Source organism: Lepisma saccharinum, chromosome 16 (genome assembly GCF_977018435.1).
Source record: "Lepisma saccharinum chromosome 16, izLepSacc3.1, whole genome shotgun sequence".
Lineage (NCBI taxonomy): Eukaryota > Metazoa > Arthropoda > Insecta > Zygentoma > Lepismatidae > Lepisma > Lepisma saccharinum.
In genome coordinates, this window is record NC_139244.1 from 23,670,270 (window position 1) to 23,688,837 (window position 18,568).

Here is an 18,568-nt window from a genome sequence, read left to right on the forward strand (position 1 = left end):
CAACTGTTGTGCTCATCAGAAAAGACCCTGGGTGGATGCTGGACCGAGGCATTTTAAAATATACAGGTCGCATAATTTGTGAGGTCTACAACAAAAATTATGCGCAAGTCGTTTTCACGGGAGTGAATTTACTTTTGTGCACATGAACTACGGATGCGACAGAGTAATTGGTACCCTACCGGTGGACTGTAAAATTGCCGATAAGTTTACCGATCCGATATTTCTATAAATAGCATGTAACTTGGTGCAAAATTCTGCCATTTTGAATGTAAAGGTATAACAGCATGCTTTCTTAAAGTCAAAGATCCAAATACTCAGTTTATTTTTCTAAGGCAAAACCTACTGCAGTCACTTATATTCGCAGGCTTCATTATTTGCAAAAGTTAGTAAACCATTCATGTTCTTCGAGTAACATTTATCATTTTATAAAAAAATTTCATATCGGTCCACCCCTAATAGAAAGTCATATATCCCATTCTATAAATTAATAAATATTTTTAAGCATGATAATACAGTTTTCGAACTATTACATATATGCTCTTCCAGCATTAAAATGCATCATAAATATAGTATCTATATCTCCCCCCTCCCCTAACATGGTGCTTATGTATACAACCTAGGATGTTGCGAGAGCAAAGTGTTATCGATGGTTTGTTACCAGCAGCGTTCTGATAATTGTGTGTTTTGGCGTTACTCTCAACGTACTGCGAGAGTCTGCTTTTACATTCAAGAACAGAGTTGGGTTTTTGTCCACTTTGTGCACAGATAGGCTAATCGGGACTGGACCTACAGTTTAAAGTGAGATATCGAACCTGGGACCCCTTGATTTCAAGGCAATGACTTTACCACTAAGTCAAGAACGGAATTAACCTCGATATTCGCTTCCGCCCTTTTTTTTGTATTTTTGCTTATTTTGCATCGATTTTCTACGTAGAACTTTTCGTGAGGATGACATTGTGTGTACATTAAACTGACGAAAGGGCGCTCGCAAAGGAACACTAATGCCCAGGCAATGACTCGAACCAGGAACATTCAGAAGCGAGATTATGAGTCGGCACACTGCCGATATTAACTTCATGGGACGGTGATTAGCAGAGTAAACCGTGTCCCTATTAAAACAATGACTGAGACTGTCGTAGGAAACTCCCAAGGTAATTTCTTCCTTCCACAAGACGAATTTAGAGCTTAGGAGGAAAATGTATTCACTTTCACAACGGAAGTGAGCTTCCTTTCACATCATTACAACGGTAACGCAAATATACACGGGCGGAGAATAATAGTAATGAAGGCTTCCTTGACATTTTCGTATCATCAGCATAAACTGGATACTGAACAGAGACTGCAGACTTCAGGTTATAACTTTATAATTCCCAGCTTTTCTTTTTACAGCGTTCAACGTTATTCTGATGCAGTTCCTATTCACGCCACCCCATCCTTTTCCTTTTAACCACAAAAAATATATATTTACTAACTCAAGCAAGCCGTTCCAAAGCCTAACCATTTAACAATTAGCAGAATTTATTACGATAGGGTTGTGTGTTGTCCTGAGTTTGTCCTTTGTTTTTGCTGAGTGCCTCATTACAGCCTCACTTTTAACCTAGGTAAGGAGTTTTTAGTCCTCACAGATAGTATAGTTTTAGTTCTTATTTAGTAGTGCATGAATAAATTAGTTTTAAAAATTGAGTAAGGTAGTTTTAACAGACATTTTATTTTCTCGTTTAGGGCCTGTCCTTAATTTTGGGATTTTATCACATGTATTAGGTGATGGGGAAAACATATTTTTTCTGACTTCCTAGAGCTTGTAACACACAGTGAATGAGTGAGTTAGTGTGAGAGTGAGTGTGTGATGTGTAATATGGAGCAAATTTTACTAATCCATGGGATAAGAGATATTTTAGGCTTCAGTTAAGTTTAAAAGAATATAAACTCAGTTGTATGTTATTGTTGTCCATTGTTACCAACAAAGAGAGCATAACATGTAACAGTATCCATAGTGTGGATATATAGTGATCCAAAGCTGAACAAAACAGATCAGGCTGATGCTAATGGCAACCACGTTATTAGCGATAACCGTTAAGCAGAGGTAAACGCTCGCATTTGAACAATTTCGCTGCAAGACACACGCAAATGGACTCGTACGACCTGACAGACGAACAAATCCAGCAGTAGAGTGCCACACACGTAAATTTGCCGTTGCGTAGAAACGAATTTTCGTTTCGTCTCCCTCTCTCTTAGCATCACGTGTTCTACCCTGCTCGAAAACCTTCGCTATTGTTGCCATATTGTCATTCCATTCCTGGACACACTCGCGCAAACTTCATTGAAAACAATTGAACAGCGCTCCAGCTCGCGGTTCCCACCGGTCAGCAGGGACGGCAATGTGGCAATATAGCACGGCGTAGTCGTTGCTTCTTTTATGCAGTGCATGTTCATTGGCTAGCTAGTAACTAGTGTTGCCAACTGTAATAATGAAGCACTATTTCTGTCACGGAAGGGGAAAGCAGGTAAAGTGGCGGTGAGTTTTGTTGGATTGGAAGCACCATATTTTTATTTTATACTAAGTATTTGACCGGTTTGACGTTGTGTGCGTGTATTGCGTGTGTGTATGTAAAAGTGTGTGTTTGCTAATGAACGTTAAATTCCATAATGCCTCCAGTTCTGTCGAAGTTGAAATCAAAAACCTTGCATAGCCAAGCTCGGGAAATTCTAAGCAATTCAACTCTGGCTGCGGCAGGTGTTCTTGTAGAAATTGCATAGAGGAGGCTGTCATTTTTGCTGCTTAATGCGATACATATTGTTTTCTGTGTTAAAATTGCCATGCTTTGATGGGTGACCAAGTTCATAGCAGGGCCGGCGGAAGGGGAGGGCGAACCGAGCGGCAAAATTTGAAGAGAAGAAAAAAATAAGCCTATTAAAAACTGTGATCGAGCGAGATATTCTTTTGCGCTGAATAGTATTGAAATAGCATAAGAAGTCTCATTATTTATTTTATATTTGATGTTTTAGTTAGGAATATATTGATTTTCAATTTTCCGTTGCTGCGTAATGACCGGGGGGGGGGGGGTCGAAATAGAGCGGCATCTACTGCCACCTCCCAGGGAGGCAAAATGACTAGCGCCGGCCCTGGTTCATAACAAAAGAAAAAGCCGCGCAGCTTATCATCTAGTGGCAGTATATGTACTTGTTATTGTTGTCGAAGCCGGCATCCTTTGTAAATGTACAACAAAGGCAACCGACTGTCACAGATCTCAGAGAGGAAATAATAATACTGTTTGAGGAGGAGTGTTATGGTGCAATTGTAGCGGTTTAACACGTTGGCATGTTATTATCTGCCGTTGCAGTTCCATACCAGTGTATACGGGTTTTGGGAGTGAAAAGTTAGAACGCCACCAGTGCATTAATGCAATGAAAAATAATATATACGTATATATTTTTTTTATTTTGTTTGAAATCACTCAAATAAGGAATCGTATGAAGAAGTCTTCTTTGCAGAATTTTTGGTAATTGTACTTATGTGTTAGTTCATATTTTGCGAATTTTTAGTCCATATGTATGTAGCTACATACAAAGCCACTTGTTAGTACATATTAATCCTAGTCCTGGTATAATGCATGACGTTTAAAACTCAACGTTAGATAGACCTGAATTCTCTAATTTTATTGTTGTACGTAACAGCTGTGCATCGGCGCACCGCAGCGATTTTTCTATCTGCTCCATTAGCAACACTGCTTCTTTAGTTCTGTCGCGCATTGCACGGCAGAATTATCTGCGCTGGACTCTACAAGGACGTGTTCTGCAAGTTTGACGTGGACGACGACGGCAGCATCTCGACCAAAGAGCTCGAGACCATGCTGCGGTCTCTGGGGCTGTACCCGACCGAGGAAGAACTGCAAGCGATGATAGACGAGGTTGACGAGGACGGCAACGGGATGCTGGAATTCGACGAGTTCCTGTCGATGATGTCGAAGCAGCAGCAGGGCCGCGACCCGGAGGAAGAGCTGAGGGAAGCCTTCAAAGTGTTCGACAGGGACTACAACGGCTACATCTCCCCCGAAGAGTTGAGGACCGTGCTGATGCATGTTGGCGAGAAGTTGACGGAGGATGAAGTGGACGACATGATACGGGAAGCTGACATAGATGGGGATGGGTGTATCGACTATGAAGAATTCGTCATGATGATGATGCAGAGATAGATCCTCTTCGGCACGTGTCCATAGAATCCCATTCAAATGAATGAGACTCGATGAAATCTAGTGCTTGCGTTTTAACCCACTACCCTGAACATGAAAATGGACGCATTAACGGCTGTTTGAAGTCAATAAATTATTGTACTTAATTTCCTTTGCGACGTTAACTTATATGCTTTCCGAGAAACGGCATGTCCTTTTATGGTACCGTTCTAACTTGTGATTTAAGGGACACTTCTTTCTACGTGAATTAGCAGTGCAGGTATACAGTAGGATTCATAATGATACCACAAGTAGTAATCAGTTTGTTAGCTTACCATAATTGCAGTCAGCGCTTCACGTAGAAAATGTTAGCTAGAGGTATGTTCCTATGGCTTAACATGGTGACAATGGGACAGCTGAGGGCAGGGTGCGAAATCATTTAAGACTGGTGAGGGAAGAACGATCTTAATCTACAAACCCCCCTCCCTGCAAACATACATATAAATTATACGATATACATATTTATAATGTTATTAAAAGTAAAAATAAATTACTAAATAAAAATATATTATTAATTACCCAAAAATAAATAAATTTGTTACTTTTATGTATATCAGATATTAGGTATAATGTAGCATACTAGTACTTCCTTTCCTAACTGGTTAAAGATGTTAATAAATTATGAAATAGTTGTAGTGGTTTTATTATGTGTAGGTTTTTATTAAGTTTTTGCTTTATGTTCATATATTCATAGTTATTTGTTTTGCATTCTTGTTTTACTTTTATTGTGCGTATTGTTGTAGATTTGTTAATGATCTCTTGAGAGAGAAAAAGCATTGAACACGCACAAGTACACTAATTTGTGTATGTATTCGATGTTATTCTTAGTACAGTATATTTGAAATTAAAAGTAATTGTTTATCTTTTGTTTGCTGTAACAAAACCTCTCCCCCCGATTTTTCTGGTGGGGGGATTTTTGAAGCCAAGATTGTTGGTGGGGGAAATCCCCTCCGTCCCCCCCCCCAGGATTTCGCACCCTGGCTGGAGGGATGCTTTGCGATAATTGCACTAGCTGGGGAATAGTAAAGTCACAAGTTTATTGTAGGTTCAATACTCACAACTGGCAAAAAAAAAGGGAAGAAAAAAAGTTGACCTGAAAACGAGAGAAGAGGTGCTCTCTCGTAATGCTGGAGTAGCTAGACTATAATTGTTTGATTTTTGTTATTTACCGTCGGTATTCTACTACTTTTGGAATCGGGACGATGACGATGATGAAATTGCTGAAGGTACACACACAAAGAAGGCCAACGGAGCGAACTCGAAGCCACGTAAGATCACGACGGGAGTCCAACAGGGTCGAATATTGCCACAAATGCCCAGGCCAGGAATCGAACCCGGGACACATGGGTCGTAGCGCGATGTGCTAATCACAACGCCACGGAGGTCAGCTGGTAGGTTACAAATAGTAGAAGCATATCAATATTTCAGTTAACTCATGCAGAAAAATGAATGCAAGGGGTGATGAACAATTTACCTGGTAATATTTTTTAAACCTCACACTAGCCGGTGAGATATATTAACTTAATTATTTAAAGGAATTAACAAAGCATGCCCTTTAATGTGATAACTTCAACATTATTAAAATTTGTGACAAACTTTTAACCATGCAAAAAGATAACATCCAGTCCTTAACAACAGATTAGTTACTCCCTGAAGAATGTCTACCAGCTCTTTCATAACACTCGTTCAGGTGTAAAAGTCTACCTCTGTTGGTAAAAGGCCTCTTGTAATCTTCAACGAGTGAAATCAGAAACATCTGTGTTACGACCTCAAAGCATTCTTTTCTCACATTCCACTGACAATACTGCAACAGCTTTCACATTTCCTTGCAGTTCCTCTCCTGACTTAAAAAGCCGACAAGGTTGTTTCAAGCTTTCTAGGCAATATAACATAAGCAAGTCAGCGTTTTTAACAATGTTGCCGTAATTAACAGGTGCTCGGAACAGTGCAGAATGGAGTTCTTAACCCCTCTGAACTGAAAATAAGACGGGCTTCCTTCCTTCTTTTTAACACTGCAACTACACGAGTTCAAATCATGTTCACTCATAAAGTTCGTTTCAATAACATTCATCATCGCGAACAGGAAAATAGGGCAGGGATATGATGAGGTTTGCGATTAATTCTCCCGCGAAAATGTTTGGGACATGAAATTTTCAATCAAAATTATAGTGTGTGTGAGTGAATTAAAGGTTTTGGATGAGTCATCACATTTAGCCATCTTGCACCCTTCAGAATATATGGGGGAAAATACCCTTACTTGAAATCCTTACCTTACAGTTAAAAAGAAGGGGGAGGGTGTAATGAACCCCTTGAGAAGGGTTAAAAGTTCTCGGACTTGTAAAGGAACCTGCACGTGACACACGCGACACACAAAAAATGTAAGTTGCTAGAAAATTCCTCACATACAGTGTAAAAGGTCTGTACTTCTCAAACAGCTAAAGACAATGCCATCATTTGCCAACATGGAAGATAAACAGTTGAGGAGGTTAAAGTTTTGTCTGAGGATATTAAAATCATCAAATTCGATACAGTTGGGGAAGTTAAAGTATTGTCTGAGGATATCAAAATCATCAAATTCGATAAGAATATGCCCTACACTTAAAACAACATTATTTGCACGACAGATGACTGCATAGCTACTTAAATCCAATAAACTAAACTTTTTATATCTAGATTCTCTACAACAGTGAAGGCAAACCAAAAAGATCCACAGGAATGCTCTAGAAGAAATTCTAGGCATGCGTATTTTTTTTTCTTTCAGATTTTGGAATATCATAGCGGTTTTCCGAAAGGAGAGGAAAATTCGAAAATAGCTGCCCTGCCGTCGGCCAAAGGTCCAATCATACATAACATTGACGATCGGTTCGTTACAGACTACATTATTCTTATAAAATTCCTTTAATTTCCACTTTAAGCTGGAACTAATCACGTTCCGATCAACAGCGCCTTCTGTACAGTGAGAGAAAGTGTAACATGTTCCGCAAACAACAAGCAGCAAAAAAAATTGCGAAAATAATCCGATGCAATCTCTGGAGAAATGCGACTTCATACATAAAATCGAACAGCTTAGTACTTCTGCTGAGTTTTAGATGATCGCCTTTCTTTCCATTTGAATAATGGATCTGAATCCACGACTGTGGACTTCAAGGTAGCCATCATATTGGTAACACGCTTTAACAATTTTGCTCCATTTCCAGAACCATGTATCGGAATATATGATGGAGCCTCCACGGCGGCGTAGTGGTAACGTCGCCGCCTTGTAATCAAAGGTTCCCGGGGTTCGATACACTGTGGAGGCCTATAGTGGATCGGATTCCACTTTAAACTGTAGGTCCAGTCCCGATTGGCCTATCTGTGCATAAAGTGGACTTAAAACAACTCAACTCGGAATACATGATGTAAGAAGTTCTCTATCCGTATTGGTTTTAGACCAGTGTTTCCATATTTATGGACCACACTGTATATATACACGATTTTCATTGATACTGGAAACGTCAACTTTCTCCTGTGAAACAAAGCTAAAGTTTAAGTTGATCTTTCTTGAAACAAAAAAAAAAAATACCTATTGATTCAACAAAGCTTTTTTTTCTGGGTTCATATCAACTACAAAAAGATAGTTCCATATTCCCAAGAAAACAAGATTCGACCATGAAATTTTTAGTTTCGCTACACAGGAAAAATTTCACCTTTCCAGTACCAGTGAAAATACTCTCCGCCGCTCGGTAAATTTAAAACGACGTAACAGACTGCAGGCGGAAGTACAAGGAAGTCAGTCCCTCCTGGCCTGTCTGTGTTATTGATTCTGTTCTTGCAACTGCGAGTGGAAACTGCCATTACGTGTCGCAATCGACTTTGTTCTTTCCAGACGGTTCGTGTGGGAGTCTGGTTCGTTTTCGAGAGTAGGTTCTACGGTGCATTAGTTCGTTTCGAGGAACAAGTCCGTAGCCAGAACAGAGGGACTAGATTTCTCTGAAGACATAAAATTATTGTCATTTTCGAAGTTTTACTACACACTGTACTGTAATACCAAGACAGGAAGCGGAGAATGTTGCATCACTTCAAATGTTTAAGAATTCGCATTTTTATCACTTTTTTTACATTCAACTTTAGCGAGTCAGAATCTTAATTGAATTGTTATTTTACGTCCACGTTATGTACATAATCGGTTAATTTGGACTGGACCTACAGTTTATAGTGGGATCTGAACCACTGTGCAATGTGCCTCCAACGGAAATCGAACCCAGGACCCCTTGATTACAAGGCGACGAAGTTACCACCACGCCATCGGGGAGACACTATTCGAATTTTAAAAACGCAATATATATATATATATATATATATATATATATATATATATATATATATATATATATATATATATATTACGTGATATTGTAATACATATAACAACCAGAATACGTGAAAACTGAAATCACGAGAACAAAAAGTTTCACTAATCCATTCTCGAATTTGTTTGGAATAACCATCACCTGTAGAATAATATTTACTATATCTGTGATAAATGCTTCTAAAAATTACTGAATTCTTCACACGTTCATCACTGCTTACGTTAATGCAAATAAAAGATTTTATTCCTGAACATCAAATTATGAAAATAAGCAATAAAACACTTACCTCGTTCTTGTCTATTTCATCCCTGAGTGCGATTGTTTCTTCATGTAGTTTTTCTAGAAGAAAGAGAGAACAGCCATATATATATGTGTGTGTGGAGGGGTGTATATAATATATAAATAAACAGAAATCAAATCTTATCCAACGATGATCATTAGTAATGCAACTTGTTACATTTCATTTTTATACACGAAAAGCTTTCCTCACATGAAAACTCGGCGTGGTGTACGCAGTAATGAAAATAAATATTTTTTTCAAGTTGCCCGCATACATGTTGTGGACAAATCAGACACGTAATATATAACTTTCATACACTGAATAGGACATGAGGAAAAACCACGATAAATTGCGCTCAAAAGAAAATGCCACACCCAACAAATGAAGCCACAATTTATAGTAAATCTACGGGAAGTTTTCGATTTGCAAACGGCAGTCCTGGCACAAAGAAGGGGGTAAGTACGAATTAAATTAAGTTCCAGGACAGGAACCACGTATTTTAATTTCCACAATATACAAAAATATTCGCATTGGTTGAAGAAAACGGCCTGCCACAATCAGATAAAAAATATCGAATCTTTGAAGAATATTTTTGAATGTGTTCCACAAATATATCCGAACTACTCAATGAAAACTATGGCGCAAGTGATGCATTTATGAACAACTGTGTCCTCTAAACAAAAAAATATGTAATATATCTCAAAATATGTAACATGAAATGTAAAAAGGAATGTACGTGCATAATAATCCAAGCCTTCATGTTCATTACCATGCTAGACATCCAAGACGTAACAATAAAAACGATAACACTATGTGTTTTAGTAACAATAAAGTTTAATTTCATCCATTACTTACCAACATACGATTGTTTTTCTTGATTCAATTGCAATCCCTGAGATTCCAAATCCCTGATTATTGCTTCACTCATCACTGTATTTTCCCATGTTCTGAAAGTAAAAAAAAAAAGGATTGATGCAGAATTACGTTAGCAGCATACTATGAAGGTACAAAAGTGTTTCTTTTATACAGGCAGTTCTACTCAATGCACAAATAGTAGTAATAAAAATATCTATGCTCCACGGCGTGACATATTCGAATTTCTGCAATGGAGTATCCTACTTATTTTTTTAAAAAAAATATATATATTCCAAAGTGATAAGCTACAGTTGCTATCGGTATCTGCAGTTTGGTTATTTCACGTCACTTTCCTAGTTGATTTGATTAATCGCGACAATAAGGATGAATTGATTGGACGTGGGGAAAATATTAATGAAAAAGGTGTCTTGCTCTGGATGCGAACCAGTAGTCGTCTGTCGTTACGCAAAAAGGAGGGCAGTCGGTTCTCATAGGAAAGCAAATTCGGAACCTTTAGGACCAAAAATGAGCGTTCATGACAGGACACGAAACATAATTCAAACTAGAAAATATACAACTACGATTTACCTATTCTGGACTTGTAATACTGAACAAGATTCAAAATGTTTGGGGAGGGTGGGAAAATACTGCTATTGAGGAGAATAATTTAATTAATTAATTAAATATGGAAGGATTATCCCGTGTTCCATGATCATTTGGGCTCTAGGTCATCGTTTCTCAACTATGGGGCGCGATCCACTGCTGGGTCCCGAGGGGTCGTTTGGTGGGTCGTGAAGTCGGTCTCTAAAATTTATTTACGGTGTCTTAGAAACCTATTACATTTAAATTATTAAGATATATTTTTTTTAACAATTTAAATTCAACCCGTTTTGTACGTAGTCTAAACTGTACATTTCTATTATTCGCGCTCTACCATTGCTATTTACCGACATCTCTCAATTTCAGCATGTGTGTTTAGTTAGATATTAGACTACAGTAAATTAATCTTCTAAATTACATTTCTTCTTTTCTAGAATGAAGTATGTATAATTTGTTTAAGCAAGCGTAAACAGGGTTTCTCAAAGTACACGATGTTAGCAAAAATATGATTATAAACTAGGTGCACACCTCTACAAGCAATTCTGCCGGCGCCCATGCTTATGGGTCCCATGAAGTGTAATCCTTCAAGGTGTGTCCCGGACTGAAAAAGGTTGAGAACCACTGAGCTAGGTAAAGGTAAAGTTTCCTGTGCATATGGCACCGTGCCATGAAGGCACATATAGGGGATGGGGGGGCAGGGCACCACACATTCTCGATCTCGGGTAATTTTTTTGAGGTGATGTGATCAGCACCACGCTCCGGCCGCTTTTGCCCCCAGGTATCCATTGATTTGAGGCTTTGATGGTTCTAGGGCTCTCACAATTTCAGTTTTATTTATACTTCTCGCAGAATTCATCTGAGGTTCATGCAGGAGCAAGCACGAATAATGAATTTGGCCCGTAAGTCAGGATTACGCCTAAAAGAGTACACAACATGAGCGACGCATACGCTGTGGGTGGTTGCTTCAATTACTCGGCGGGTGGGTGCTTGTCATGTACTCGTGTGGTGGAGACAGACACTCAACGAGTTACAGGGAATCCGTTTCAGGTAAATGAACTCATGCTGGACTGGACTGCTGACGTAGGAGGCTGAGTAATTACGAAGCAATTTAGATCGATTCTCAATGGGTTGTAAAAGCGAGTCGTGACGACAATCACGATACGCTTACAATTTTAATTTATTCTCTAGGTAATGACGTAAATGGCAACAGCATAGAAGGTATAAACTGCAAAGTCTTCGACATGTTGTAACAGTCAGGCAGTAGCATTCTTATTAGTAAAGCATTGTGGGTGGCTAACACTGTGTATCCGAATTAGTCAAGGTGTTGAGTTCACTTCAAAATGACAAGCATCACATAATCTTGAAATATTTATTCCTCGATCTAAAATGCCATAATTCTAATACACAATGCATTACTACAAACAGCCTTTCTGAGGCATGTAAAAGTCTATTTACATTTTTGAACAACTGCAGTAAATAATGGTTAGTTTTGCTATTAATGTTTCTGGCTTGGCTAGTATTCACCCAAATTGAGACGAGAGCGAGAACAAGACGTAAAATCAAGGCGAGGCCGAGACTTATTGGCTATCCCTTGTTTCGTTCCACATTTTAATAAATTAGAATGTTGTTTCAACAAGCATTTTATTTAACGTTTTGCATCTATTGTTCCGAAACTCTTCACACAGTGCGAAACATGGCACAAATATGTCTGTTGGATCATTGTTTAAAGGAAAGAATCATCGAATGCCTGGAAGCGTATCAAACACAGACTGAAGTCTTAGCAGCGCTGAATGGCCCACAAAGTGTCATTTCCAGGCTTTAGCGACGGTTCCAAAACCGTAACATGTTCATCGTACAAGGTCGTCCAAGAGTAATAACGCCACAACAGGGCCGATATCTGCACGACGAAAGCGTACGATGCCTGCAAATGCACTGTCCTCAGAGCTTGCAGCCGCCTCACGACAGCGGTCTCTATGACAGTGTGTGTGTCCCGCTTGATTCAGTGCACAGAAGGGCCCGTTCATAGTGGAGTCAGAAACATCGTGGACAGGGATCAGTTTGGTGGCGGTGGAATACTGGTGTGGGAAGACATTATGTTCAATGGACGTACGGAGCTTCACGTATTCCCTGGAGGTACTGTAACTGCCCAGAGGTACAGAGACGAGGTACTCCAACATCATGTGCGACTTTTCAGAGGCGCAGTCGGCCCAGACTTAACCTGCGTGGACGATAATGCACGTGCGCATCCAGCCAACCTGGTGGATGAATTTCTTGAAGGTGAAGAAATCCACCGCATAGACTGGCCAGCGAGGTCTCCTGACATAAACCCCATAGAGCATGCCTGGGGCTGGGATGCATTAGGGAGACAGTTGTAGCCCACCAAACTCCACTAAGGACAATTCCAGAGCTTCGCGCTGCTCTTCGTGGGGACTGTAACCAGCTGCCCGTAGAGCTCTTGAACCACGCCGCATGCCACATCCCTGCGAGGTGTGTGTGGCCGTTAGGGGTAACCACACCCAATATTAACCTATTTTTTCGTTGAAGAAGTTATCTTTAAATGTTATTTTTTGCATATCCCTCTTTGCAATAAAAAATAATTGCTAATTTCATGTATTCTATTCCATTGTACACCAGATAACATTTTCATTATTTTTTTATGCTTTGTGCAATTCTGACACTTCATTAATAAAATATTTTATCATATCTTAGTTATGCTTAACTGTTGGACCCTGGTGTAGTTTTCAGACACACTCATACAATCTGATCCCTCGAAAGCACTAAACGGGAAGCTGGTCATTTTCCCATTATGTTCTGGCTGCCATCAACTCAGCGTGCAGCCATGCTAGAAATACAGTTCTCAAAAGGAACGTAATTGGCATATGTAGTATACACAATTATGCATGCTCAGAGATTATAATAATTATGAATTTCACGTTCCTATTTCATAATTAAAAATTTTGGTAAAACTATATTAAATGTAGGCCTAACATGAAATATTTTCCAATACATGAAAGAGAGAAAAATTGTCAACTTACATTTTTCTACCGCATCCTGATTGATACGTAGGTATTGTGATAAAGGCATGAAAAAATAAAACTATCAACAATAAACCACAGGAACATATTCACTCAACCAGATAGGCCACAATACCTACACCTAAATAGAATGTGTAAGTATTTAAGTATTATACTATTTAAAAATGCCAAATGTACTATATTCATTAAATTTGTAATGTTAAATATTCCAATAATGAATTGCAATACGAAATATTCAATCGACACAAATTACAAAACAGAAATACTGTTTTTGTAAAATAAAGTGCATTAAAACTCCGTTTATGGCAACAAAACAAGTTTATTATGGTGTATTTAAAGGGCATAGGCCTAAATACACTATACAGTACAGTACAGTACGAAGTCTGCGGGAAACAGAATTTCATCAGTAGTTGACTGCCTTTTCTTTGGGAAGTTCTCTTGTTGACTTCTAGCCACATTTAAAACCTTGCATTCTGCTTTTTTTTTCCTTTTGCCTGTCCGGATTAAGCGATATCTGGCTTCTTTTGGCCGATCTTCGCTTAATCCTTCTTTTGGCCGATATCAAGTTCACCGGTCATTGGTTGGGGGTCAGGGGGAAAATGCCATCATGTCACATTAAAACATACAAAATAAGTGAAAAAAAAACACCACTTGTAATTAAGTAGTCCCGGGTTCGATTTCCTGTGGGCACATGCATTTCTGGGTTTCGATATTATGTGCAATCACTACAGCTCGGACTTTGACGTCCTGGTTTGGTTTTCTATCCTGGCGTTTTCTTTCCCAGGACTAAATTAATTTAAACAAGTTTCCAGCTTTCCTGGCCACAATGGCGTTGGTTTTAGTCGCATATATATCAGGGACGTCGGAACCGGGGGGGGGGGGGCGACTTGACCCCCACTTATCATTGAGGGGGCAAGATAGTCTTTTTGCCCCCCCCCCCCCCCCGGTCGCGTGCTAAAAATGAGACTATATTATTCCAACTTATGTGTTTCCAGTTTTCCTTTGTATCTACCAGGTTTTGTATGAGGTGCGGTCGGTGTGAAACAATAAACCCAGCGTGCCCCGATGAGAAGGGAGGGGGCAGAGAACAGCTTAATTTTAAATCTATTCTTTTCCATCTACAACTACATTGCATGGATGCAAGGGCTCTAAACAGGGGGGAGGCAGATGAAGCTTGAGCCTTCTAGCTTAAAAGTTCAAGGTGGAAAAAAATTCGAGAGGACGCGAAGGTCTAGTCGGTAGAGTGTCTGACTGTCATGTGGAGAGCCTGGTTCAATTCCTGGGGTGGATGATCTAAGAAGGTCGGAATTTTTTCGGCCTTTTTCCAGCATAAAGCGGCTCCGGGGCCCACCCAGCCTCAAACGAATGGTTACCTGTGAGCAACCTTGGGGGAGTACAGGCGGCTGGAGCGTGGTGCTGATCAAATCACCTCCAAAATGTCCGAGATCGAGAATGTGTGGGCCTTACCCCCACATTTCGTAAATCTGTCTTCATGGAACGGTGCTGTATATGCACAAGTCAAAAAACTCACAAGTGAACATAAGAATAAATGGTGTTACCTCTCTGAGGTCTAAAACTAAGCTATCAGCCCTGAACATGACGTTTAAAACAAACAGGAAACTTTTATGAAATCTAAATGACCAAGAAACAAACGTTCCTTCCTTGGTTGTTCCGCCTCTATCTACAAATGCTTTCGTTATTACCTGATGTGAAGAAACCACAGAGGAGGGGCAAGATTGTATTTTTGCTCCCCTTCCCACCACACCCCTCACCCCCAGTCACTCCCTAAAAGCGAGACTACATCTATTTCAACTTACATTGGTTTTCAAGAATATTTGGAAACATATTTTTGCACTAGATTTGTGAACGTGCACTCAAGTTTCCGTTAGCAGCAAGAAGCACGTGACATAGCAGTCAGGTCTCTGCAAATCAAGTATCCCCATAGGAATCCGCTGCTTCAGTTTCCACATTTGCTTTGAAGCTCGCAGATAACAATGCATCGCATCGGAGTAGAGGGACAGAGGACAGCTTTTTTTTTAATCTTCCGGTGCACTTTCCGAACACGAGCTTGCTGTCAAAAAGGCCATCCATCGACCACAGAAAACGTCCAACTTGTAATTTCGCTAATCTCCGCTTCTCCTTGCAAATTTAGACTTGGTCAGACGACACAGTTATTGATCAGAGTAGAGCAACTGCAGAAGGCGTGTTTTACTCTGGAAATGTAGTGGCGAGTTTGGATTTCTTTCCCCACCAAGCGATATAACTGTACAGTGGGATCCATGAGTATTACCGTGCAAATTGTCCATGGCTATTTTCATTATTTTTTCTCTTACATCCTATGTTTTGATTTTGATTTGAATTTAAAATTTTGGGAGCGTCAGCACTTAGGCTAATTTGCTCCCGTCACATTATACGGGGTCCAGCCCCTTACCATTACAAATTACAACTCAAACGTTGCATAACTAAAAACTTTAAAAAATTAAAATGTTCTGACTTGTTAAAAGCTGAGGCTGTAAACGCGCACTCAGCACACACAAGGACATAAAACAGGACAACACACACAAAATTATACTGGCAATAGCGCCAGTCGCCAGAGCCTCGTTAGTCTCTTGTCCAGGGTGCACTACGTGGAAGTGAGGATGACTTTTGGGTGCACTACGTGGAAGCAGCACCCCTTACACCCCTCTTACATCCTATGTGTTTTTAAGCGATGGATTTTTATGTATGCTGGTGCAGAAGTTGTCAACAGCTTGTTTTGAGTTTTCTTTTAATTCTTGAAGCTCTTATTGGGTCAAATAAAGTGCATGAACATGGTGATAGACAATTTTCACGGTAATACTCATGGATCCCACTGTACGTGTAAGTAATTTGCAGAAGTACACCGACTGCAAAGTCGCGTCGGAAGATCACTGCACAGCACTTAGTCACCTGTAAGTTTTACTTCTCTCCTTACGTTTTTTTACTATAGTGCGCGTCAAATCTCCTGCATATGGCCTTGAACGGCTGAACAGCGCCAGCGAATCACAGACGTGCGGAGTTGTCGTGCTCTCCTTGACAAGGCGTTTCGCTCAACCATGCTTTCTCTTTTCCGTGTGAGATTTCGACATGGCACCGCTGCAGTGCGCTGCTATTGGCTATCGCCATATGCAGGAGATTTGACGCGCACTTTAATTTATATTTTCTGTGTGAAAGGTCAGAAAAAGACGAGACTAGAGACTTAGCTACAAGTATCGTCTCGATATACCATCTACGCTTTCCGGTTTTAACGCTGCAAACTTTAGAGTGTATGAACCACCTCCTCTCGTGGGAAGGGAGGATCTTTTATTCCTTGGACATTTATATTAAAAGTTTACTGTTTGTTTTAAACGTCATGTTCAGGACTGATGACTTAGTTTTAGACCTCAGAGAGAGGTAACACCATTTATTGTTATGTTAGCAGGTGATTTATTTTTACGTTGGGAGTAGTAATTGTTTAGTTTTAGGTGGGATGATCGATATTTTAGACCCATACTTCGGCCCTCTCCAACCATGCACTACATTTGAAAGTCTTCGTTGGAACACTTTAGTCTAGCAAATGCTCTAAAATAACTGAGAGTTTCATTTTTTAATCTCAATCTCTGAATAGCGGTCTGAGATTTGCAATCATCGGTTTTTTTTCGCCATCTCGTGCCATTTTTTACGCCTTTTTAGAAGCAGAAATGTTTTATATTTTAAAATTTTAAAAGTATAGCGCCTACAAAATAAAATATACCATATTGCCTCAATCTCATCGACTGCCTTCGCGAGTAGCCAAAAATGGCAGAGAAGTGAAGTAAAATAAATTAAATCTATTATTTCTTTCTAACTCTTTCATTCATGTAATTCTTCCTTAGTATGCGACGTTTTTGTTAAAATTATTCTACGATTTATAAAATGATGAAATGGTAAATGAGAACACGGACACCTTTCTTTGCAACACATCGATCAGATCAGCAGAAACATGGATTTTCTCAATACGTTTGCACGTGTACTTCATCCCCTTTTAATAGTAGCGCGTTTTCAGTTATGTTAGTAATCATTAAAGGAATGCCTATATACCATCATGTAAGAGCCTCCCCGATGGCGCAGTGGTAACGTTGTCGCATTGTAATCAAGGTGTCCCGGGTTCGATGTTCGATACCCGGGCACAGTGGTTCGGATCCCACTTCAATGTAGGTCCAGACCCGATTAGCCTCCTTGTGCATAAAGTGGACTTAAAACAACAAATCAAATCAATAAATAAATCAATACCATCATGCCTAACTGCATGCAAAGATCGAGTACCAGGCAGAGATGAAAATTTGTGGTAATTATCGTAAGCCATAATATATAAGTTTTCTTGCAATAAGCACCGTTTAATGAAATATATATATATGGGGGAAAAGTTTGTAAAATTTGGTTGACGGATTTGAAAACCTGCCCCCCCCACTCCAAAATAAGTTCCGATGTCCCTGATATAGATTATAATTTTGGTCATGTTTAGAGCATTTGCAATATTTCACCAGATATTGTTCATCCTTGTTCGGTGATGCAACAAAGGGATTTTGTTTTCTTTCTCCCCCTCCCCCCCCCCCACAGAGAGAAATATCCCATGAGCACGATTATACATGTTGAAAGATAACAGGAATTACCAGTAATGTGCTTTGAAACAAAGCAAAGGAGTGAAAGTTTGTCTGCATTAATGTTCAGTCAACAAGGAAATACTTTCATTTTCTAATGTTGAAATGTTGAAACATCATTAAACTCGCTGTCCACGTAGGGTAGACCAAACTTTACCTTGGGAACTTCCCCCCCAAACCGGCAGACATTGTCAAATTACGCTGCTGCAGTAAATTTTCCACAATCAGAGGCTGTTCCTTTATTTTTGGAGTGCTGAATTAGAAAACGAAATTATATTTTGTTCATTGGCTCTTGTATTTAAGAAAATGCTTAATAAATGCAATGCATCTGGAAATGCCGTATCGTATGACCTAAACTAAACGATGCTGGGATCTTATTTTTCGAAATCACAATAGAGCAGAATCGTTGCCCAAAGTTGCTTATACGTGGATGAAATAACGTAAGTCCTTAATTTTATGAAAACATACAGACAATTGATATGCTTCGTTTGAATTGTTGTTTTAAGTCCTCTTTGTACACAGATAGGCTAATCGAGACTGGACCTACGGTTTAAAGTGAGATAGTACCTACACCGGGTAGAAC

General features: G+C 39.5%; 1 protein-coding gene and 1 pseudogene across 2 annotated transcripts in view; one reads left to right on the forward strand and one right to left on the reverse strand.

Annotated features, from left to right (window-relative positions):
* LOC146000345 (pleckstrin homology domain-containing family D member 1-like) overlaps window positions 1-18,568 on the reverse strand; it is a 97,722-nt gene that overhangs the window by 61,088 nt on the left and 18,066 nt on the right. For both annotated transcript variants that reach the window (XM_083137879.1, XM_083137878.1), the window contains exons 4-5: window positions 9,714-9,805; window positions 8,865-8,917 (exon numbers count right to left, since the gene is read on the reverse strand). In XM_083137879.1, coding sequence (XP_082994005.1) covers window positions 8,865-8,917; window positions 9,714-9,805 — 145 coding nt within the window. The remainder of the gene's footprint in view (window positions 1-8,864; window positions 8,918-9,713; window positions 9,806-18,568) is intronic.
* On the forward strand, window positions 3,786-4,575 carry LOC145999978 (uncharacterized; annotated as a pseudogene).